Raw genomic sequence first — 25447 nt, forward strand, 5'->3', positions numbered from 1 at the left:
TGCCATATGCTATTGGTCACAGTAGTAGCAGGCTGCCACGCTCAACTTTTAACATGGAAGTTCAAATCTAACGTGCATCACAAGAGTAGTAATTATAAGCTTGTGTTTTTATTTTATGTGTTAGTACCTATAAGCGTTATCACAATGTGTCTGTCTCACAAGAATGACATTAAACCCAATAGCTATAGTTTTTCACCACAACCTAAATCTTTTAATAACTGTGATATTGCCTCTTGACGCTTTTCCTTCCTGCCAATTTAATACGGAAAACTGGAAATGTGGTTAAATATACTTTGTTGTTCATCTCACTTCCATCCCACTGCACATAAAAAGACTGGGGGTTTCCTATCTGAGCTCCCAGCTGCTGCCTACCTACAGTATAAGGCCACAGTAGTAAAAGCCCCCCACATCGTGTCAACTATAAATTCTTGTCTGTGTGAGTGATGCTTTCGGTAGCTATGGAAACCTAATATAATAGACACCCCCTCCCTCTCTCTCTCTCCCAGTCTCTGCCTACGTCTCTCTCCCTCTCTCCATCCACGCCAAAGCTCTTTAGGCTACTTTGCGCATGTACAGCCAGTCAAACCGAACATTGCATCGACTCCAAGATGGCGAAAACACGTCTGGCTTGCCTCCTGACTCTCCTCTCAACTCACTGTAAGTACTAAAATCATTCAAACGGGCAGCTATTTTCACCTTTTTCTGCCCGAGGAACACGACCGTTAAACGTTGTTTACTTCTGCATCTGTTTGGTCGAGATTTTACACCGCCGTGCTGCCTCAGAAGTATGTGAACGGAACTAACGGTAAACTCAAGCCACACTGACAGCAAGCCCAGGCTCTTCGACGTGAAGTAAATATAGTTATCAATTCTGTTAACAAAATGATAAATATAGTCGCCATTTTTGGTATAACTTACTGTCAACATGACTAGCAAATGTGCGGGTCGAGCAGCGGTTTTAAGCAGCTATTGTTTCTCAAATCCATCGCTTAACGTTACTCCCCCTCACTGTTTTAATGGGAATAATGCTGCCGTAAGTAAAATAAACTGTCTCTATGTAGCCTCATATTAGCATAGCGGGGATTTATTTCGGCTCTAGCATCATTAGCGGCACATTTCAGAGTCTGAGGTGAGCCACCACGTTTTTTTGTGTGTGTGTGTGTCCCTCACTTCTGAAAAAGTTTCAGCCTCTTAAGTTTAGACAGCGACTTTGTGTTTGTGAGTTAAATATGAATAAATGTTTCGTACAAGTTTCCAGCAGTTAACTATTTAGCTTTGGTTAGGAGCCGCGAGAGATGTTGAAACTGATGATGCGAGATAACGGGTTTTTCCTGCGGCGGAGTGGAGCAGGCTGTCCGCGGGAGGAGCCAGGCCAGCGAGCGTCCTCCTCCTCCTCCTCCTCCTCCTCCTCCCGCCGCCGCCGCCGACGCTGCTGGACCTTTTCAAACAGCACCAGAGCTTACTGGTGAACAGAAACAGCCGTCGAAAAATCAGTTAGTTTCAGCATCAAAGACCCCTTATTCTCAATTTATCAATCCTACAGTTGGAAGCGATAAACGCACACCTGTAAGAGCGGAGCAGCTGGTTTCTTCATGCGTTTTGACGCTAGTTTGAGGAAAAATAAAGTTAAATTATTACTTATATGTAATAATATAAATTAAATATTTACTCTGCCGGTTTTAGTGACACAGTATGTGTTATAGAAAAGCAATAAGCCACTTGTTGCAGAGATTTTTGTGGAAAAATTAAGATTGTTTACGCCTCTTTGCTTTTTTCTTCGAGCCAGACAGACTCAGTTTTTCTCAAACCGTTATGTATTATTTCTAAAATCAGGACCGTTCATTTTACATACTGTGAATTTACATTCATTTACATAGATTCGTTTATTTTGAGAAACTATTCATCCAATTAAATGATTGGTGGTTAGCAGGGATTTGCCTTTCATGAAGTCTTATTAAAATAATTTAAAAACTTCTAGATCATAATTAGAGCATGGCAGGTAGTTGCTTTGGCCTAGTTTTTGAATTCAATGAGGTGTTTTATTTCATGCGTAACAAGGGGTTTTTGAGACTTTAAAAAATGTTAGGAATGCATTTACAAACTTTGTATGTTTTTTTTTCTGCCCGTGCATGAATAACTGTACTCTTCATCATTTCACCATAACAGCTTGGCATGAAATGTGGTACTTGTTTTTCCTCTCATTTCCCCTTGGATGTAGATAAAGCAAGGTGTGAGTGGATAGACGTACAGATCAAAGGGAAGTACAGACAGAAGAACCTCCTGTGATCTTTCACGTGTGTGAATTGGCTCATTCTCTTTGCTTTAATTAGGAATAGCAGTGGAGCTTGTTTGAAATCTGTTGCTGTACTCTCTACACTGTCTCTCTTGACATACCTCGAGGCTGTGAGCTTTTTTTTTTTTTTTTTTTTTTAAAGCGATACATTTCAAAGTCAGTACTCTTAATGATGTTCCCCTCAGTAAATCTGTGACAGGGCATGGTAGCAGCACAATTGACATTTTCAGAGGGGGGCAGTGAGCTGGCAAAGATTTAAGAATTTCTTTTGTCTTGCCTGGACGGGGCTTAGCCATGTGGCCCGCTGGCTCCCAGCCAGCATCGCCACTGTCTTTCCAAACTGGACAAATCTGGCTAGACTGAAGCTGGCCACAAGCCGTGTTATGAATTACTAATTGCCGCAGATAGGCTCTGGTTACTAATAGGTACCGACTGTAATTAGAATGCTTCTTATATTTTTGGAATAGCTCTGCTCCTAATTTGGTTTTCACAAAGCGAATAAGACATTCAGAGAGTGTATCGTTTGCTTTTGCTTTTCGTCCTGTAGGTCACACTCTGTTGTTATTTTGGTATCTGTGAGATGTGCTTGTTATTTTCAATTCATGACATTCTTTGGGTAGCTATCATCTTAATGGCCACGCAACCCCGGCCATTCCAAGTGAAGGCTAAACCCAGCACGACCGAACATAGCTGCAAATATCAGCCCAGTCATCTGTCAACCAAGCAGAAGACGAGGGCCATTGTTATTTTAAGTGCACATGCTCACAGCAGACTTTCCAATCTGATCTAATGGAACGCATTGACATTTTCCACTGTTGGCTTCACCTGAGCCATTTTACTTAAAATATTCCAAAGAAAGTGGTACGCATTATAAGAGGACATCTGCCAGAAACCTCCTGCCAAGAACGCGGCCAAGATATTTGGGAGCTTGGAAGATGCTCAAAGTGGATTAAGACCTAGCAAATATAAACTTTGAGATCACTGCTCTGACTCTTATAGGAAACACCTGTGGACATCTGCTCCTTTCAGACCTCGCGGCTGCATTCTTGAAATTATGTGGATCGACAATGGCAAATTTTTCACCAGTAACAAAAAGATACAACTGTGAAAACACTCTTCAAATGTTGTTGCAGACTTTTAATCAGCTTTCACACTTGCTCAAGTGTTGAAACTGATTTCTCCTCTTGGACAATTGACATTTTTATGGTTTGTTTTCACTGATGGCTGTCAGCCTAATCAAATTGGAGCCGTGTCTTTATCTGAATGGATAAGATAAGGGAGAAAGCTGTCCACTAGATGGTTATTGAGCCTCCTCTGTGCTCTCCACTGATAAGATAATCAGAGAGCTTTGAACATCCGCTAACTCACACATAACTGGGTGCTCATCGGGTGACGTTACCCAGCGCACTCTTCAAACATTTGTCTGAATTACTTTTCTCATTGTTTGGCATGTGTGGCTTAGCCGTTTGGCATTGGCAGGAGTCGGTACGCCCCCAAGATAAGTGCTGATAGTGGCTCCCCTAGGAGGTGCATGTTGTCAGATGTTTCCCTACCCACCCAAAGCTTGTGAGCAAATGTTTGGAGCACTCTCTGAATGGCATGTACGGTCCCTGTGGGCAAGTCACAAACAGTCTGACATTTTACTGCAGAGACAGTAAATGGCAGAGTAAAAGAGGGAGAGCAGACAAACAGAAAGGAGTCCCGTGATGCCTAGCGTTTGTTTATTACGAGTCAGTAGTTATTCTCTCTAGAAAGCCCTGAGTGAGAGGTGTCGGTGGCATAGCACATTCATCATAGCTGCCATTTTGGTCTCAGCTCAGATGTATCAGCAGAAAGGAATTCACAGGCATGTTTGTGCTTATTGCTTAACACGGTTGTGTAATTAGTTTGACAAAATCGCAAAATCATTCCTTGGAAATCACTGCAGTCAGCAGTCATGTGGATATCTGTGCAACAACAGTCCCTCCTTGGGATAAAGTTAAAGCGGCACATGGCCCTTACTGTGGAATGACCCCGAAACAGCTGAGCAGGAGTGGGTGGAGGTGTTTCGAGCAGCATCGCAGGCGTAACCAGAAATATCTGCTGCGTCCCTCCCGAACCTGAGCGTGCGTGTTAGCAAATGCAGCATTCCAAATAGAAAACACATGGAGGCAGAGAGCTCCTCCATCATATGTGCACTGACTAACAATCATAACCACCTGTTTTCCTAAGAGATAAAAGGGTCCCCTGTTGATGAGCTGGCTGAAGTCAGAGCAGAAAGGGGGAGCTGTGAAGAAAGCTCAGCAGTGTTGCTAGTCAGAGGCATTCAGGAAACAAGTTGGGTGTGACGATACATCTCCTGAGACACAAATCCATTTTAACTTGACACAGACAAGGATTCAGCACCTTGTCCTGCTTTTATCATATTTTTCACTGGCAGTGAGCTACAGCAGATGCTGAGGTTGAAAGGCAAACACTAACGTGCTCACGTTCCAGAAATGGCATCGGCATGTGCATGCTTCAAATGTCAATAAGATTACCATGTGAAAGAACCATCGGTCATAAACTAGACCCAGCCTCCGGGCAGTACATACTGGCCAATAACTCCATGTGAAAATATTATAAAGGCCTCGGTGTGGAAAAGGAATGTCTCTAGTTTTTTTTTGATCAACTAAACAGATTTACAAGCAGAGGTTTGGACAAGAGCAAGATGGAAATGATGGCTTTTAGCAGGCTAAAGTGGTTGTTTGTTTTGACAAGACATTATTATTGGATGTTTAGGCCACTCTAGATCAACAGGATAATCTCCAAGATGCCTCTGTACTGGCTGCCTGAGCTTAGGGCAGCACAAGAGTGGCTTCCTGTATGATGATCTTTATCTGTTGTCACATGGTCCCCGGAGGGAGGAAGCACCACAGCAGTTCTCCTGCTCATGCGTTCACTGGATACTGACGGAGTACATCAATAGGTCAAAAGAGACCAGCATCGATCAAACATCGGGATGCTGTCAGCTTAGTGAAATAATTAGGGTTTCATTAATGACATGGCTGAGGCAATGAACTACATGTGGCTGAGCCGCTGTCGCTCTGAAAGGAAAAAGCTCCAGGCTGTGCTCCTGCTGAGAGTCATAACCAGATAATCGCTCTGGATTCATCTTTTGTTTACCACGCTGTAACAAAAGGGCAATTACTGTCTAAAAATAGCCACAAGGCAGAGTCATCTGACAACCTCAGGTGTTTGATCACAGTTCATTCTAAGCCATTGGGTTCACCAGTAGCTTAGCAATATTTCAATTTATTTTCTGTACTTAACTCCCAGAAAACTTTTTTGAATGCCCATGATAATAACAACCAGGGCTGCATTCATCATCCATGTATCTGTCCATTACTCTCTCATTTGTCATTTAGTCTATAAAATGTTAGAAAATTGTGAAAATTGTTTCCCAAAGCCCAAGATGACGTTGGTGATTAATTTTCCGTCAATCAACGAATCGATTAATCGACTAATCGTTGCAGCTCTGATAACAACAACAATAGAAACAAAATAACATTCCAGCTCAGCCTGCAGGGATTTGAAAGGACTACTAATGGCAGCAGCCAGACCCAGGTGAGCCCTTATATCAAACTAAAATATTAAAATCAGCTCTAAAGGTAGTCAGGGTCTGGCTAAAAGCCTCGCTGCTGCATTCTGGATGGGTTGGGAACACAAGACAGGCTTTTATGTTTCCTTGACAGAGTTTGTGTAATGAAAAGAAACAAAGCAGGGAGACTTCAGGATGTCATGGGATGAAAAAGGACGTTAAAGACACTTCTTGGAAAGAGGAAATACGACTGCACGATCTTTTTGACCTGTTCATCAGAAATGAAATATGGATTAAAATAAAAAAAATCAGGATTCTGGCCTCTCAGGATTATAATAAATGAGATTCAACTCGTCTGATGACACATGGCCAAGATAATAAGAAGATATCAGAGGGAGCTGATAAACACAATGGTGTGTGTGTGTGTGTGTGTGTGTTACCTTGGAGACAAGACCTCAGCTCTCCACCTAAAACTCCCAGAGATGTTGAACATAATGTCCTGCCTCTAGTACATGTTGAGGAAGCTTGTGTTGTGAATGTGGATATTTTGTAGTTTCCTGGCTTGTATCATTCCTTGGAACATGATGTTTGGGTGGTTTTGGGCATTTTCACTTTATGTCTTTTTTAAGGCGTTAACAGACCGGCTTCAGTGTATGGAGATCTCATCCAAGGAGCCGTATTTGTGATTGATACCAATTCTGCAAATAAAATTGGTGTACCACTAGTTATTATTACCACAAGAGCTCCTACTGTTAATCAGGAGCAGTTGTGCTTGAAGCTCATTTCCTTTTCTTACATCTGCTAGCCTGTAATTACCACACCTCTATCCACAACCTCCAGGCTCATGTCAAGCCCGCAGCATGCTACTGTGGAGGCGGTGTAGGTATAGGGTGTGGATGCACCTCTCAGACATGTAGCTTTTAAAATAAAAAGCAGGTAAACATCTAGTTGTTAATTACATGCTGTGATGTCCATGATGAAAACAAGGATGTTTGACAGCAGGCCATGTTAATGTTTTGGGGTAAATGCAGCCAGTTTAGCAGAGGCACTAAGTGTCAGATAGAGGACTTCATGTGAATTACTGGCATCCTCTGGGAGGCAGTGCAAAATGGGTTCAAAACAGCACAGCATAGAAATGATAGATGAGGCTCGGTCAGTGCAGCAGACTTGGACCTTGATGTCCTCAACTTAAAAATAAATAAAATGAGGAAATTATTTATTACATGCTGGCAAGCCCTGCTATTTTCAGAGTCTAGCATTGAAAAACAAGTCCTGAAATGCATCTAAAGAACACAGTTTTAATTGAAAAAAGACAAACCTATCATTTTCTTAGTGGTTTGAAATCCATGTTAAAGCATAATCTTAAGACCTCATCTCATAAACGAGTGACTCAGTAGCTCCACACTTGGCAGGACGGTGTGCAGAGATGGGGATTTCAGACAGCTCATAATAAGACGTGACACAGAAATCTTTGTGCTCATCCAGATGAGTTATTATGATGATTAATAGGCCCGTCACCATAACTGCTTTTGTTGGATGATATACTGTCCCAGAAATAATTGCAATACAATATTGTTGTCATTTTTTGCTACTGATATAATGATAATATAATAGCATAGTAATACACCCTTTCAAAGAGCAATGAACTTTTCATTCTTAAGAATATTCAGACATTGGAATTAGAATATGAAAAATATCTTTTCCCTGAGCTGCAAGGTTAGTGGGGATGTAAAGGTGGCTGGGCTTTCAGTGGGTTCAGGAGGGGTTAGCAGCTCAACCTTGAGCCACTTACTCACAGGGGTGACATGGAGGGAATGGGAATGGGTGCTAGGCTCGTGCTGATTGGCGATCGGATCAGGAGAGGAGGGGGTGTCTCAAATAGATCATACACAATAAGTTATGCTGTTTATTCTGGCATCATGTTGGCTAAAATGTTGATGACATTCTTATGTAAACAAACACACAGGTAAACACACTGGGCAGTATCAAGGTCAACAAAAATAATTAAGGTCATGTCCATCAGTGTTGTGTCGTTCATGAACGATTCGTTCAAAAGAACTGAACTGAATCACTTCCTGAAATGATCCGTTCATTTCTCAGTCAGTTCAGTTAAGCTCTGAGTCAGTAGTGAGGAAACGTGATTCATTCTCACTGAGTGAGTGATCCAAGTGGTTCGTAGGAGGAATGGGGTGTGTTCAAGACAGCAAATGCACAGCTGATTGTACGTAATACGGTAGGACTTTGTGAAAGCAGCTTTCAGTTTGCAAACAGTGTCTTTATCCAACTAAATTCTCAGCTCACTGGCTTATCCCTCACAAACGACTGTTCTTAGTTAACTAGTTAGTGAGCTGAACTGAACCTTCAGCCGTGCTTCAGTTCAGTGAGTGGGACTGCACACTTGGAGCTCTGGTCAAGCACTGAACAATTTAGTGAATGAATATTTTGAACAAATCTTAATGAACTGTTTCTAATGATTCAGTACACTGACAATGACTGCTTTGCCCTTCACTAATGTCCATATATCGTACGATAAGTTGATAACGTAATCATCGTGACAAGCCTAGTGATTAACTTGTGTGTGTGTGTAAGAGGTGATGCAGTGGATTTCTTGTTAAAATGTTTCTTGCTGGTCCTGCTGTATTTTGTAGTCCAGTGAGACATTCAGTGTTGAGATATAATGAGGGAAAAGCTCAGCATCAGATTATCTCCAGTCATCTCAAAACCAGCTGAGTAAATACAGTGTACCGCTGACTAGAGGCAAAAATAAATCATAAATTAGATTTTGGTTCAAATTAGTTTGCTGCAACTGACTTAGCCTGCTCCAGAGTTTGATACTTGAGTACACTTAACAACACAGGAAGCTTTTCCTATTTGACCTAAAAGATACATTCTAACTAATGAATGACAGTAGACAGATATACACAAAACATTTTTCATGTAAATGACAAAAGCTGTATTGTAGCTATGATCATTAGTGATGGGTATCTAGAAGTGTTACTAAATCGGAACTGGTTCCTGACTGGTCAGCCCTGAAATATCCATAAGCTCCTGGACAAATGGCGCTGCTATCTTTATTTATGTAACGTGAGTTCATTCTTGCCAGCGTAGGTGGTAGTAATGCACCGTAACACTTGTTGCTACCCGCCATAAAATGGAAAAATGAAGGAGACAGCACTGCGCAGGCCGAGGAGACGGCCGCCGACCAGTCTGAGACAGAGGCAGGAGCAAGAGAGCCGCCTGGAGCACACTCTGAGATAACGTTATCTTCTGTCTTCTGCCTTCTGCCGACATTAGACATCACCATATCAACTGCTAAGTAGCAGCACGCATTAGCTCAGAGGGCTAACTCGGCTTATTTACTACATTACGTGAATGTTGTTTTTTTCCATTGACCAATCCATTTGTTGAAGAGTATTTCATTGGTTGACTGAATTTCAGTCAACCAATGTCATATCTTTATTTTTTGCACCAAATTATGAAGAGTAGCATCAATAAGAGTATCAATAAGTATCGGTATCGATAAAATCCCAACGATATTCATCCCTAATGATCATTAGCTAAACTGCTGCAGACAGCCCACCAGTGCCATCAGACGTACAGTGTGCATTCAGCTGACTGGACAGATTGTAACCAGACCATCTGTCCATATGGCGAGAGGGCTATTCCGTCTGGACTACTCAGTGGTAAATATGTTGAGATTGAACTAGAATTGATATCACTGTTAGGCTGTTTTACAGTTTGCCAAAATATAGTTTAGTAGAATATAATCCAAATGGCATTGATCAGAGCGGTATTGATCTCATACACCAGTGGCTGTTTGGTCAAATGGTGAAAAAGTCAGAATGATCATGAAGACCCACTGCTGAATGCTCTTCCTGTGTGTCCACTAAAACTTCATCAACTCTGTGGGAAAAAAAAAACTGTCCTGGGTGAAAGTGTTGCCGGATGGAACAGGAATAAATACTTAAAGAGAGATGAAACAGTTGATATCTAAGAGCATTAATGGAATTTCCTGATTCTGTCAGAAAAGATCACCGGTACCCTGACGGTTCATGCTTTTTAGGCTTTGCTGTGAATCATGCTAGAGCAGAAGATCGGACACAGCATACACAAGGCTGTTGCCACATGTGTGTGAGGGCATACTTTGGGTAAGTAAGTGCCTCAGATATTTGTCAGGATTCCAGACATAGGCGACGAGTTTGTAACATGGTGGCTGGCCCCTGTCTGAGCTCCAATAGAACGGGGCTTTGCGTGTGGGTCTGCTTGGTTTCTGTGCCATAGAAAGCAACAGAGTGAAAGAAGAGGAGAGCAATTTGGGTGGATTTCATTATGACTCAGTAGTTTGTCAGGCGTTTGTCATCATTGTAACAGGTCATTTAAAATGGACTGCTGCCTCAAAGCTGATCACAGACTTAAATATTAAATGAAGACTGTTTTAGTCACAGAATCTTAAAGTAAACTGTTGACACCAGCCAACAGCAGCTCTTAGAGAAGGAATAGTATGTAGAATATCAGCTTTATTGACATGGTCTAAATGATGGAAAACAAGAAAGGGGGATGAAATGAAGTGGAACCAGAGGATGCGTCAGTGGATATTCCACAGCCCATCTGTGTTAAGGGATTTCCTGAATTTTATGCAGTTAAGGTTATAATTAAGCTTAATTGTCAGTTTCTCAACATTAAACCTCATATCCTGTAAGAGAGCGGAGTCATTCCCCCAAAATGAGCATGTTATCTACTGCTATTTCCTTTCACAAGACTACTCCACTTCCCAACATATTTATACAACGCTCATTATCAAAGCTTAAAAGGTAACCTTACAAGAAGCCATGTAGAACTTTGAGATTATTCACAGAGCCATAATAATCACAGGGCATTATTATCAGGGATTTTCCTAGACTTAAAACATTTCCTCGCCGTGTGGAGAGATACCACAACAGATGAAAAGAAGAAAAAAAAACTCAAGCAACAAGATATTTCAACAGAGGATAACAGCTGTATTTTTTCAGCCTTAACAAGAACAAGCACTTACTGGAACTTCATAGTAATATGAGTACATTCTTTGGTATTTATTTATGAATCTTGCTATTAAAACTATGTATAAAAATGAAAGTAAAAATCAAATCTGGATAATCAAACAGTCCCTTTTCAACTTGCTCTTATGTACCTTAAAAAGCTGCATGATCTGTGTCTGATTTTTAGTTAAGTACTGAAAATTGTTTTTACATTTAGGAAACAAAGACTGCGCCTTGTTCTTCAGGTGCTTGACTTCTTCATTAGTTGCAGTCTGCTGCTTGTCTAGCTCATACCCAAGGCCCCATCTCATAGTTATTCTCTTGAACCCAAGAATACAGAAAGCACAGATGTGTGCTTCCTAAAATATTCAGCATACAAAAGCGAAGAGCCAACAAATAATTTATTGAGAAAATAAAAAAACAACAGCAGAAAACACGAGAACAAAAGCCATTTAGTCAGCAGGGGTAAAGTTTACGGTGTGCGCACAAGGCCTGTGTGCTTTTTGTGGGAGGCGAACAAGAGGGAAAACATACAACAGGCCACCAACCCCTACACCCACCGCACTCCACCCCAAAGTTGAACCCGGAGCTCCCTCGCAGCCGTTCATTCTGGTCCGATCTGGTTTGAGCCAGAACAATGATCTTATGGTTTCATGAGCTTTCCACCACACTTTCAGAAGGAATCTGTATCTCCGCGCTGATGAGTGTCTCTAAAAGGCCTCCGTCCAGCCAGTTCTCAGTGTAATGTATTCCCCTCTTACCACCCAGCCCCCTCCTCCATCCTTCCCTTCCCTTCCCTCGCACAGGATCACTCATGCAGAACTGAGCAACTGTACGGTTTTATCTCAGATCATCAACACTCTAGATCATCAGTGTTCACATCTGTGGGCGGCTTCCTTTGGGGCAATTGTTAGCGTGGTAACGCCGTTCAGTGAGAAGCTCAGCTCTGCAGAGAGGGAAGGGCTGCTGTGATGCGCCAAGCTAAAGGTCCAAGTCAGATCTGACTCTAACCGTCATTATGAATGGGACTCGACCACTTATGGCTGCTCCATTTCCTTTCAGTGTTGAGATGGATGCATTTAAGAAGATTGAGCCTGGCGTTTTGCCAATCAGTGGTAGTCTTTGCTTATCAGGGCTGGGCCTGCTGAGCACACTTTCAGAGAATTCAGTGCAGTCTGGAGACTCCTAACCGGGGGGCAACAGACAGACTGTGACAGTGACTGTAGTCTGTAATTGACGGCATATCCTGCTCACTGTGACTAATGCTCACTTGAATTAGTTAACAGGTTATTTTTTTCCTGCACGCATTTCACATCCACACTGCATGTAAAGTAGCAAAATGTGTATCATTTGGGCAGTCATAAATAAGACAGTACACTTTATGAGGTTTGGATTCTTTTACTGAATCAAGTGACAGATGTGTGCAGATTTTTGTATTTGCGTGTGACCACCATTATAATCTGCTCCATAAAACATTTTTGTATTCTATAGGGGAAGATTCAACTGAAACATTTTGTCACTATTGTTGTGTGTGTGTGTGTGGCATTCAACTTTCTCTTGATTGTTTTGTGTAATAAGCAAATAATTGAACAGAGGAGCACATGTTTTCCAAATTCAGCCGTAGAACGCACAACACAACGGAGCAGTTATGTTTGACACAAGCACAGACAGCGCGTGACTGAGGCGGCCAGCTGTCCTCTATTCTTACCACGAAAGCACTTTGGAACTTTGGTCATTGTTTCCCCGGCCCCGAAAAGTTGCACCGTAGCTGCGCGCAGCACACCTTTACTTCCTTTGTGACTGTACGCATGGCAGCATAGTTCACGTCGCAGCCTGGAAACAGAATGGGTGGCATGAAACGGTCAGTCATTCGGCTGCCTGATGCCTTTGTCTGGTATTTCCCACGGAAACCCATCAAGGATTCCTCTCTGAGCAGGTGATAGAAGTGCGGCTCCAGCAGGGGGGTCAGCAGCAGGAGCCTCATATGGTTTCCCCTCCCCAGCTGTTGTTCAAGCAACATTCCCTGTCCCACAGCTCAGCCAGCCTGTGCAAACTATTTGAGTCTAGAGTATGCTTTTATGCACATTTGTTGTCTGAGGGGGGGGCTGCCTGTTTTCAAATTCTTGCTTGGAAATTATGTACTTTGATGTCTCAATATTTAGACATGGTAGGCACATACTGTTCATAAACAACTGCCTCTTGAAATAAGTAGCAGTCATGATTTATTCCCAGTTATGTGTGTTGCAAAATAGAAGTTGGAATTCTCCTCTCAGTATGTGGCTCATGACAGCAGCCGTCTCCACCCTCTTAATTAGGAGTTATTTCAGTGATTAGAATAAACACATTTCAACAGACAAGGTTTTTGTTTATGTTGTTTTTAATTATATTCATTTTGTGAAGCTATGTAGCTTTAGTAAATATTTGTTTTCTTCATAGTAACTTAAGTGAAGTAAATAAATCATTGCTTGCTGTGTAATGTACATATTCCACAACAAGCAGAACGACAGAGGAGAAAGTTGTGTGTCTGTATAAATGATCCTGCCCTCATACCATTACTTTCTCCATTTAAAGTCTTCTGCAAGTCTTCGGGGGCATTAAGTGACCCCCCGGTCCCCTCAACCACGCCTGCCTGTCAAAGCTTATTTCACCTGTGGCCAGTCATCCCCACACAGTCACACACTTTTGGCGACCTCACATTCTGAACTCCTCTTCATGTACTCCACAGTAGTGCTTACTAAGGAACAATGAAACAGTCAGAATTGCTTCCCACAGCATAATACAACACAGGGGCCAGTTGCCACAGTCTGAGAGTGGCTGCTTTAAAGGAAATCTTTGTCAAAGAGTAAATCTTCGCAGCAGTAACGTGTTTGACCCTTGACTCCTCGCTGGACCGTCGCTGACAAACGGTCCTTTCTGTCTGCTGTAGTTGATGTAAAGCAACAATCAAATGCTTCTATAAAACTTTATATTTGCTTAAACAGTAGGCTTCATCAGCTGGAGACTGTTACTGACCTCCTACGGTTTGTGGAAAACAGTTAACTGGAAGGGCATGTGGACGGTTCTCAGAACAAGTCATGAGTCATCTGTTGAAAAAGCAAAATTCATGCAAAAAAAAAAAGATTGGAGACAGAAGAAAATATTTGAATGCCGGTAAAGCTGGGAAAGAAAGGCTTTCTGAAACAGTTGTCTCCATCGGTAACCAGACGTACAGACGTCAATCATGTTTCTCCAGTGTTCAGACTTCCTCTACACAACATGGCTTTTGTTCAAGAGAAAACAAAGACCACTTAATAGGCTGGACTGTGGGAAGCCAGTGTAAGAGTAGACTTTAGAAATACTGGGATTTTTGTCGTGGGCCTGCTGTTGGAGAGCTGATAGCATCTTGATGACTGAGCTGAATGCTGCTGGGAGGCCTTATTATGAAGCCTTTATAAGCTTCCTGCTGCCATCCCTCACACATTACACTACCGAGTGCCACAAACACGCAGCTACACAGTTTCAAGATACGAATGCATTCGGCTACACTCTTGTTATGTGTGTGTGTGTGTTTAATGCGCTATTACATTTGTCTGGTGAGTGTCTTTTAATTTCAATGAGACTAGAATACTGATATCTAGAACACTGAATTCCTGTGTATGCTGTAGACATGTGCAGCTTGGAGAAATGCACAACTCATGAAAACAGAAATAAAAGTCAGCAGAGTTGTATAAAAAAAAAAAAGTTGGTGCGTGTGTGTCCCTAAAGGCCGCATCGCAAAAAGCACCCTTTCAGTTCAGCTCTTTTCAGCCCACAGCGGGGCATCCTTGGAGCACGCAGGAAGTGAGGCAGATTAAACCTTTTGGACCTGCTATGTCAACATGTCTCTGCTGTGTGGTGTTGTGTTATTGTTCAGTTGTCAGTTGAGCCTTAGCTCATCGTAGCCAGTTACGCTCACCGTCCACGCACTCAACAATAAGCGCTTATCTCTGCAGGCTGTGGCACAGTGGCTCAGCTGCCCCCCCCACCCCCTCCACCCCCCCCCCCCACCCACCACCTCTCTGTCAGTGTGCCGGCCAAATAGGGCATTATTAGGTAAAGGAACTGCTGGCTGGTCAAAAAAAAAAAAAAAAACATGTTAATATCCTAGCATCCAGATTAGCCAGATATCTACAGATGTGAGTGTTTCCAGATCTTTATATGTTATAGAGGAATTATCAGTTAATCCTTTGTGGCGTGCTGATGGAAAGCTTTAGAAAAGGGTGAATATTTCTATGGAGGGTCAGATGTGTGTGTGTGTGTGTGTGTGTGTGTGTGTGTGTGAGAGTGTAAGTATACTGAGTGTGGGGGAGGTTTTGGTGTGTGTGTGTGGTTGAGGGACCGGCAGTAGAATGTTATCCAGGGATTTACCACCATGTATTATTATCTGACCAGTTCATTGTTGACTCACAGGGAGGATATAGGTTAACGCACAGTAGCAATAGTCATTTATAAAAGCCCGCTCTAGTGATCGGTTTAAAATGGCGTCACAGTCAGCGGTCTATTGGAATCATGAAATAATATTACCCATAATCCAATGCCGTAGCCATACAAATGTTTATTTTCATCATGCTTGGAAAAGGCCTGCGTGGAAATTGCATTCCTAATTAGGATTAAGGAAGGGGTCAGGCAGCCTGGACTAGAATGTGAAGCATTCGCAATGAGCGCCGCTGATGCCATCTGTGCGGAGTGCGGTGAGGAGCTAATTCTGGCACCGAGTGTGGCGCGATTTAACACAGATTTTCATGGTAGCAGCTCCAATTCAAGTATGGGATTTGACTTTGACTGCAGCCCAAAAAAACTGTTGCAGTGAGTTGAATTAGCCCCCCCGCCCCCGCCCCCACCCCCTCCTCCCCCCCTAACCCACCCCCTCCTCCTCCTCCTGCTAGATCTCCTTTAAGCTGACGCCATGGAGCTCCCCAATTCATGTGGACATCCAACATGTGTGGCATGTCAGATTGTTCGCATAACAGAGATGCTGCGCCAGGGGAGGCCCGCTCACCCTCTTGGCCTTATGCTTCGATCTGTTTTGACAAGGCGTTCTCACTGTCTCCCTCAAGAGGCTGACCTGGGCTCAAAAAAATGAGCAGCCAATTATTTCATCACCAAGCGCGGTCAGTGTTTCTCTGGCTGCCTGTGAAAGACAGGGAGAGGTACGGTTGCTTACACTTCTTACCTGGGAGGGATCCCAATTAGCAGTCTGCGAAGGGGGGGGGGGGCTTGGGCTGGTGCTGACAGCCACTATAAATAGTGTCTGCACATTTGAATGCTAACCTGTTCTCACTCCAGTGAGGAACAGCTCATGATTGTAAGATATTACCTGTGATTGTCCACATCAGCAATACACTGACACAGAGTCACCACATGTAGGTTTGTTATCCCACCTTCAGCGCTCGTTTTAGATTTTGAATGCACACCGTCAGTAATTAAGTTCATATTGAAAGCATCATAACATAAAGTGAGTGTGGGTGTTATAATTTCCAGAGATGTGCACATTCTTACATTTGTATTTGTATGAAGCATAAGGAATATCATGTTTCTAATAATTCATGTGCACACAGCAGGAGGAGGTGGCACAGTGTTTCAGCAGCGAGTGCAATACTGAAATTACACATCTCAAATATAACTCCGGCGTATCATGTTTTCCTCGAGATCTCATTACAGGATTTTCTGTCTATAGATGTAGGTCTACTTATTCACAAAGTACGTGGTCGATGGTTATTATGTCCTCAGTCACAATAGCCGGATGTGACCATTGTTCTGTTTAATTAAGCATTCATTCAGTCCTACAGCCTGAAACTGTGTCACAAAACAAAGGTCTCCATTGGTCCTCATGGCTGCTGAGACCATGTGAAGAGGCAGTGTGATTCCAAACAACAGTACTATTTTTATACAGCAGCCAGGATCTGATTATCTGAGTGCCAAGATGTTTCACATGACTTCATGAATGAGTAATATTATCATTGACAATCATTCAGTGAACAGCAGTTCTTTCTGAAGGCCTTACTGTCAAGAACAACATTGGCAACATGAGAGGATACAGGACTAAAGAGCAGGAGCCTGGTGTTTAGAAGGTGCACACTCCTTATCTACAGTATTGTATTTGCCACGTTTTTGGAAAATGAGATCATTCATTTAAAACGTGCATCAGCAGTAAGACTGTGTGCTCTTTTTGTCAATAATTTTGCAGCATGGAATATAATAAAAAACGGAATCAAAGAATTATGATTATATAACAGCATATAATATAAAATGATTATATAATCTGCAATCATTTCAGTGTCTATTATATAACTTTGATCCATGTGTTTTATGACTGGTATCAATGCTTGTGGCTGTTTGTATAGACAGTAAACAAAACGCACATCAGTGCTGTCAGTACATTTATGTTTCACTATATTTGCTTGCAACTGTTAAAAATCATGCAGTGATGTGTGACTGTGATGAAGGTATTGGTCAGGCTCTCAGGAAATGCCAGGGAAACAATATATATTTTTTGGATTTTATTTTCATATACAAGTCCACTTTGAAGATAGCTGTATTTTCCTGTTGTAATGTCATTATGAATAAAAAGGCCTAAATAGGAAGTAGATCAACTTAACTTACTGAAAAAGGTAAGATCTAAGTCTGTGTGCAGTTGAGTCAGATTCATGAAGCGTGATATGTGAGTATTTTTAGACATGCATATACTCTAAACAGCCATTTAGTGAGTGTTGGATCTGTGAGTGTCCTGATGTGAAGTGATGGCTCTGAGTGACTTGCATCGTGGCGAGTGAAAGGCGCTGCGTGTAAGGTGGAAGAGTTAAAAGTTGCTTTTCCTACTCTGTGGTCCAGTCCTGTGAGCTAGTTGTACTTTGCTTGAGGTCAAAGTGAGAGCAGGCCAGATGTAGACGCTAACACTGACACAAAGTGACAGGTTCCCAGGCATTCAGTGACACCATCGGCTCCTCCCCTACTCTCTTACCCCACTCCCCCCCCTCCTCCCCCTCCTCCTCCATCCTCTCATTGGTTCAGGCCTAGTCTTTGACCCTGCTGAGATCAGAGGGCTCACCAGCAGTAAGGCACATGGGTTGCCCTGGCCTCACTGGGCTCACAGATAACGGCCCGCAGCACCTTCATATGTAAATGCAGAATAAATGAATACACAAGGAGCCCTTCTGGGGGAAGCTGAACCGTGTTTGAGTACACCTGGAAAAGATAGGATGCATTTGAATTAAGTCCTGATACCAGGATACAACTTCTAGTCAGACAGAATTAGTTTATGCACCAGAGGTAGAGTGATGCAAAAAAAAAAAACGTCTGGGACATCAAGCTCAGTTCAGGATAAACACACAAACAGGATATGTGCTGGTTTAATTGTGAGTCTTCTTAGCTTGGTTTAATTTAAATGCAACCTTTGAAATAATAAAAATGAGCTTTTGGTATTATTGGACTTACTACATCCATACTTCCTCCTGCTCTTCATCTTCATCTCTCTGTGCTTATTAAAGCTGCTTGTATGCTGACCACTTAGCATTCTGAACACAGTGTTAGCTTGACCACTCTCATCTCTGAACATTACACTTCTGTAGGCTTTATGCTACTTGGCCACAGGAAGAGACACAGTGACTCAGTCGATGCATCCAACATGCTGGATGTTACGCTTACAGTGAAGATCATATAAACAGCTAGTCCCAACTCCACTAGCTGTCAGCTCTCTTTCCTGACTTTACTGGAAACTGATCAAACTATGACCCAAATACCGACATGCCGTACTTAGCAAACCAGGAATTCGGTGGACCACTCCACCCCTGTTCAGCATGTGATACATTTATATGTAGGTTTAATATAGCTGCATATCTTACATACACTTGGAAGTTTGCTGCTCCTACAGTGACACGCTGCTCTGGGATCATCCATATGTGAGCTCAAACGTGGTGACATTTGCTTAGCAGCTGAAGCAGCATCTGCATTTACCAAGACTTTATGTTTTTTGGCACAATTTTAGTTTTTTTTATCTTGTTTGCCAAACAGAATTGAGAGTTGACCCAGAGGCTCTCTTAGTCATGTAATAAGGTGTGTTTCCATCCACATCTTTTTTTTTTACATTTTTAGTGGAACATAACCTTAGTGGAAAATTTGAAAAGATCTCAAAATATCACAAAAAAAAGCTTCTTCACTTGTATGAGTGGGAAAAGTCTATCAATCAAAGATGAGTCACAGATAATAAAACAAGATTAGGGAATAAATCATCACACACATGACGTAAACTCCACCGAAGAGACAAAAAATAGCAGCAGATGAGAACATCAGATCTGTTTAGAGCGTCATCTTTTTCTACCTTCTTCTTCTGTGGTGGTTTAAGCTTTAATTAGAACCTGTGTGGTCATCTGAAATGTCCACCAGTTTCTACAGAGGTGTGAGCATGGAGAAAGTTGAACACACACTCGGGGATGGGAAGAGCCCGACACTGTTGGATGACCACAGCTGTGACAATACAACCTGGGGTCATTCTCCCTGCCAGCTCAGCCCTAAAACCTCTCCCTCGCTGTCATCATGTCAGGAGGTTACTATTTTCATGGAAGAAGACTTCTGAGGTCTGTTTAGTGACTTTCTCCCACAGCTACCAAAAACAGGTGGGGCCTCTGTTTTAGTGCTGGTCACCAGTTGGGGAAGGGAAGGGGAAACAGCAAAGTAAGACAGAAAGAGAATCCGGTTACTATGGAAATATCACCAATATTGCTATGGGAACTAGAGCAGCAGAGCACGCTTTGTCTAGGATCTAGCTGTAATCGTCTCTCAGAAAGAAGCTTATGGTAATATGCGATGCTCTTATGAATTAATTTGTCAGGCTTTGTGTCCCAGCTGACATCATAGACTTTTATCAAATGGAAATTAGCATCTCCTCAAGGGGAAAGCGTGCGAGACATGAGAGTGCTTCAGCAACGCACCGTTCAACTTCTCGCTTGCTTCCTGTCAGCGTCACAGTCACAGAGCATCATTTAAATATCTATAATTATAGGGCCAGTTCACTAATGATTCACAGTCATATCACTTTGTTTAGAACTTGGCCTTAACGTGATACTCCCCTTGAAGATTGTAGATAGGGACTACTAGATGCTCAGTGAAAAACTATACTTATACTGAATAACTGTGTCAAACAACAATTAGCAGTAGTTTTTTGGGGCTTTTCAGTTGTGCTCAAGATGACATCATCATGACATAATTCCCTAAATCTCTTATTAATTGTTTAAGAGGTGACAGCACAGCTCAGTGACAGGTTTATTTTTTGCCCCTCTCAACACTTTGGAAATTACTTTTCATCACTGGCTCGAGTGGCCTTTCTCCCCCCTCAGGGCTCATATTGAACTTTTGTACACTGTGACCAGAAACTCAGCAGTCATGTGTGCAGAGCCAAAAACACCGCAACCCAGTGTGTATGAGAACATAAACATTTACACCTCTCGAAAGATGTTGTGTTTGCTTTTAGCAGAGAAATTCCAACAGAGACTTCTTAAAGGGATGCACCAGTGAAAACCCCACAGGAGACCTGGCAACCTCTTAACACACACAAACACACACACACACACACACACTCTATCTGCAGTTCTGAAAGGACCCAGTCATAGACCCAGAGCTTTAACTGTGCAAATGATCCAATAATCTACACTCATTAAATAAGCTTGTTAAATAAGCTAGTGAAAGTTTGCAGAATTCAACTATTCAGCTCTTTTTTTTTCTAGCTGACTGCCTCTTTAATGCATTTGGAGATATATGAAACTGAACATCTTATGACCTAGAAGTCTTGAGAATATACTTGTAAATAACACTGTCTTGATATTATGATTCAATCTCAGTAAATAGATTTCTTATAAATGAAAGATGAAACATGTTTTATAAATTGAAAACATTTGGAAACATTGGCCTCGTCACTGTCTTGTGAACACTCTTCATTTGATTATTATAAGTCTCATAACTCACTAGAACACAGATTTACATTGCTAATGACCTGTGTGTGTGTGTGTGTGTGTGTGTGTGTGTGTGTGTGTGTGTGCTTGGTGTTGACTTCTGTTTGCTTATTTATTCAGAGGTTGCAGAGAGAACAAGCAGCACAGGGTGACCATGTGTTTCATTCTTCATCTCGCCGTCGCAGCGTTACTCCGGCCACGTCGTCGTTCGTGTCCCTTGTTTGCCCGTTTGCTTGTGTTTAAATTGCAACCATGGTGCTGAATAAGTATCAGGAGTATCTAGGCCGTGTCATTCATGTAACATAAGCTATATGCAGTGAATATGTAACATGTATGCTCTCATGTCCCAGCATGTGCGTTTGGATGCACATGCTCACTCGTGGAAAGGTGTTGGTGTTCGGTGTGATATCACCGAAGTAGTGCAGACAATTTGAGACACACGCAGTACAATCTGTCATGTTGTCATTTTTATAAAGTATTAAAAAATATATCAGTCGGAGGACACGGCCTTGGAGATGTGAGTGGTTGATATGACAGGGTGTTTTATCGAGATGACCGGTCATTTCTGTTGGACTAGGGGAGAAAATTAATTGTTCAATCTGCACTTATTGAACAGACCGAACTCCTCCGTGTGGAATCAGCTGAATGAAGCAGTTCAGAACAGATAGAATAGTGAATTAAAAGACAATAAAAGAATATGAACAGCTTGGCTCTGTGCAGCTCACACTGCTACTACTCAAATACGTGCTGACTTTAAAAACAGCAACTGGTTGATAGTAGTGAAAGTGGGTGTGTGCGTACTTTGATGTTTGAGCTTTTCAAGGGGGCGTGGGAATAATCTCCACAGGCATGAGGCATAGGTGCACCGCAGGGAATATCACTGGGTTGCTTAATTGAACCTTTCTATTTATGATATGGGCCTCACCTCTCTGGATTCACCGAGCGGCGGCACGGGAAACAAATGTGGTTTCCCGTGGGGGAACAACAGAAAAAAAAAAAGGAGAGATTCATTACACAGTGCAGGCATCAAGAAATACCCAGCTCCTCTGTGCCTATTGTATTATTCAGTGATGTAAAAACCTGGGGGGTTTATGAGGGCATTACACTAAGATTACAGAGAATACCCTGCGCCCATCATGGGGGCAGCAAGGAAGATTAAAAAAAAAAAAAAAACAACTTTGATGCAGATTTGCAGATCGCCAGATCTCACACAGCTGTGTCCGACCGAGAAGGAAAAAAAAAACAGAGAGGAAACAGAGAAAAGAAAATCACAGCATATGTAGGTCACTGAGCACCTGCATGGTTAAAAAGCTAATCATCTACATCACACCACTTCCTCCTCACACACACCCGGTCATGTAGCGTTTGGCTGTAGCGTAGTAAGAGTAAGAATTGTCATTTTCACACTGGCAGCACATGAAACAACAACAAAAAGATGTAGATGTTTAACTAGTGGAAAACAGTTATTATTGACTGTGTTGATGGTTAAGGGCAAGACCTTAGAGGCTATTCAAGGAGAGACAAGAACGCAGACAGGATGAGTACGGGGAAGGATGTGTCAGACAGACTGGAGGAGAGATGGGAAACACCGCTCTTATAACACACAGTCAGCACTTCCTGAGCTTCCATCAAGCTCTGATACTTTACTGGCCAGTCCAGCTGTTTCTTCTTATTGCCCAGTTGGATAAAGATGTAGCCAGAAGCTGAAAGGCTACCCAGGAGGGGGCCACTTGTTAAATGGATCGCTCAAATATTTAGGAAGATGATGATGAGGAAGGGGGGGGGGGGGGGGGGGGGGTCATCTAAACCCAGCCCAAAGTCACACCTTTTTATATGTATATTTGAAGCAGAAGTTAACATTTGAAAATAAGTTTAATTAGAGTAAATAATAATTATACTCATGTGTTTTTTGGACAGAAGGTGTGTGAACCTGTCATTTATCCTCTGGGTGGTTTGGGTGCATTTCTGCTAAAATATTCACTGTCCAAGTTTGTTTTTTTTCCGATAACACACAACAATAATGGACATGAATCTTGATTTCAGTCACTGGTCTATTCTTCCTGGATGTATTATGTAGGCAAACTTCAGTCCTCTTGAGTGGTGGTTTCATGTGTTTTCCTGGACAGCTGTTTCCATGGCAGACCTCTCAAGCTTTTTATCTCTACGTCAAGCTCACTTAGGCACCTAATCTGCTCTAATACCCTCCGAATTAAGGAGGAGGACAGGGATGGGGGGTAAACTCCATTAGCTCTTTCAGACCAGACCAAAGACAAAAACCGAATGCTGCATTTAATGGAAAGTTTCGGTACTAAATTAATCACTCGGAATAATTTATCGTCAACTTTGGATTCTATTTCAACGTGGCATATTCTGATATATTTTGGACTCTAGGCATGCTTGGCCTACTTAGATTTGGTATAAAGTTACACAGTGCACGCAGTACATTTGAAACTTAAACCCAGAAGTAAGCGGTGACATGCCTCACATACACAAGCTTTTGTCAGAAACCGTGAAAATGGCATATTTCTACAAGTAGCCTAGATAGATGAATTCAGGTTCACTTACAGGATGTTATATTGTTGAAGAGCAGGTATCTTCACCTTCATGTAAACATGGATTCTGTCATATTGCTACCTTTCAGTGGGAAAAAAAAAATCACCCTTCAGTCAATTTGCATCATAAGACGGCTTAGATTTGTACAAGCTGCAGCACAGAAACACTTGCAAGTTGAAAACCTTTTCTTCTCTGCCGTAGCTTTTAATTCTGCCAGAATTGTGTGTGTGTGTGTGTGTCTTCTGCATATTGCACTGTGGAGACGTAGCTAAATAGGTGGCAGGCTTTGACTGGATCGGTGATGTTTTGACTGTCACATTTCTGAAAAGAAGTGCAGCTTGTCATCCTTACTCCTTTGAAATTCCTTGTTAAAAAAATCAGGAAGAAGATATAGAAAGATGTAAAGCTGAATCAAATATTTATTGAAATGAATGTCAGCAATCAGAACGATTATGAGACACTGTTGTCCTCAGCTGATGTACTGTGGAACTATATTCCCCCACAAGTACCTTCACATATCATACAATACTTGTATTATTCTCCTTGTAGGGAGAAAATCTTTTGCCCCCGTCCGCTTGGAGGTCAGGGTCAGCTACAGACCCCGGAGCAGGTCAAGGTTCACAGTTCTCTTACAGACTTTACTGCAGGGTAGATGTTTGTGTAGAAGGCCCGGTTTATGAGCGAGGCCTGTTTTCTAGCTGACACAGGAATATCCATATAAAGTACAAACATGAGCTTCAAAGTTTGTTTGTTTTTTTTTCCAAGGAGCTTCTTGAGCATAGATCTCTCATTGTTTAATGAAGGTGTGACCTACTTTTGACGTCCGTGCGCCGTTACTACTGCGAGTACCGGCTCAAAACAAGCTGCCGTCTTGTCATGATCTCCAGAAAGACCGTGGGCTAATCAGCTTAGCCTGTCTGCTTTAGCAGGTGACCCTAGACACTGCTGTGTATCCACATGACAGTTGGTGGAGGTCAGGTTATCCCCGTTTGAACAGTTTTCTTTAAATGAGAGGCCCAGTAACACTTCCACCTCTAATTAGTAGCAGGCTACACCTACGTACTGTACCGTGAACCATGATGCTCAGTCCACAAGAATATGCTCCACAATTAGACAACTGAAAATATGTGAAAATATAATAATCCAGGTCATCTTGATGCTATAGGATGCTAATGGCCCACTGAGATGTATCATGACTTGCCTGTATGTGTATGCCAGATAGATGTGGAAGCAGCTTCTTACTGATGTCTATGTTCACACATAAATCATATAATAATTTACCACAACTCAATTTTTAAGATTCAGTCCAGAGATTGCAGAAACGGAGGTTAGGCCTTCCATAGATTTTCAGTGCCAGTACAATCTGCACAAGTGACCCTGCATCCACGAGCCAGACCATCATTTCATGTCTGTGGAAGTGTTCATGAGCGTGTTCTTACTTAACATTCATGTGGAAGTGACTTTGTGTAGATTTGGTTGCGGACTAATGGCTGTCAGGATGATTCAGCAGTGCCTCCTCCTCCCAAGGCCCTATCCCTCCACCACATAACAACACGGATCTTTCCGGGGTGCTTTTGCACCATTAGTCCCACATGGGCAACAGCATCAGGCCCAGAGAGAGAGAGAGAGAGAGAGAGAGAGAGAGAGAGAGAAAGAGGCAGGAGAGAGAGAGAGAGAGATAGAGAGAGAAGGGCTCGGCAGGCGGTTGAACTACTGGCATGGTGAGCTTGCCCTGAAAAGGGCACATGCCTCCCTGCGCAATTATCCAGTGTGCATGGAAACAGCTCCCCCACCCTCAACACATATACACACACACAATGGTTTGACCAACACAACTAAAAATGGAAGATGGACGATAACAGAACAAGGCCAAAGAGCGCCAACATGTTAACATCATCACACTGATGTGGGATTGACATTTAGGTTGACTTGAATCGAGTTTGTGAAATTTTAGATCAGTGAACGGGTTACAAACATCCTCAAGGAGAGTGTTAAAACAAGCACAGCACATCAGTGGACGTCAGCTGGTATTGTGCATATAGCGTGAGATCATCACTGTATCATG

The 25447-nt window shown here is 42.4% G+C and overlaps 1 protein-coding gene across 1 annotated transcript in view; it reads left to right on the forward strand.

Annotated features, from left to right (window-relative positions):
- Positions 1-524: 524 nt before the first annotated feature.
- Positions 525-25447, forward strand: part of LOC137195158 (junctional adhesion molecule 3B-like) — a 32314-nt gene continuing 7391 nt past the window's right edge. The window contains exon 1 of the mRNA XM_067607308.1: positions 525-657. Within this exon, the coding sequence (XP_067463409.1) occupies positions 609-657 (49 nt within the window). The 5' untranslated portion in view covers positions 525-608. The remainder of the gene's footprint in view (positions 658-25447) is intronic.

The sequence above is a fragment of the Thunnus thynnus genome, chromosome 13, assembly GCF_963924715.1.
Source record: "Thunnus thynnus chromosome 13, fThuThy2.1, whole genome shotgun sequence".
Lineage (NCBI taxonomy): Eukaryota > Metazoa > Chordata > Actinopteri > Scombriformes > Scombridae > Thunnus > Thunnus thynnus.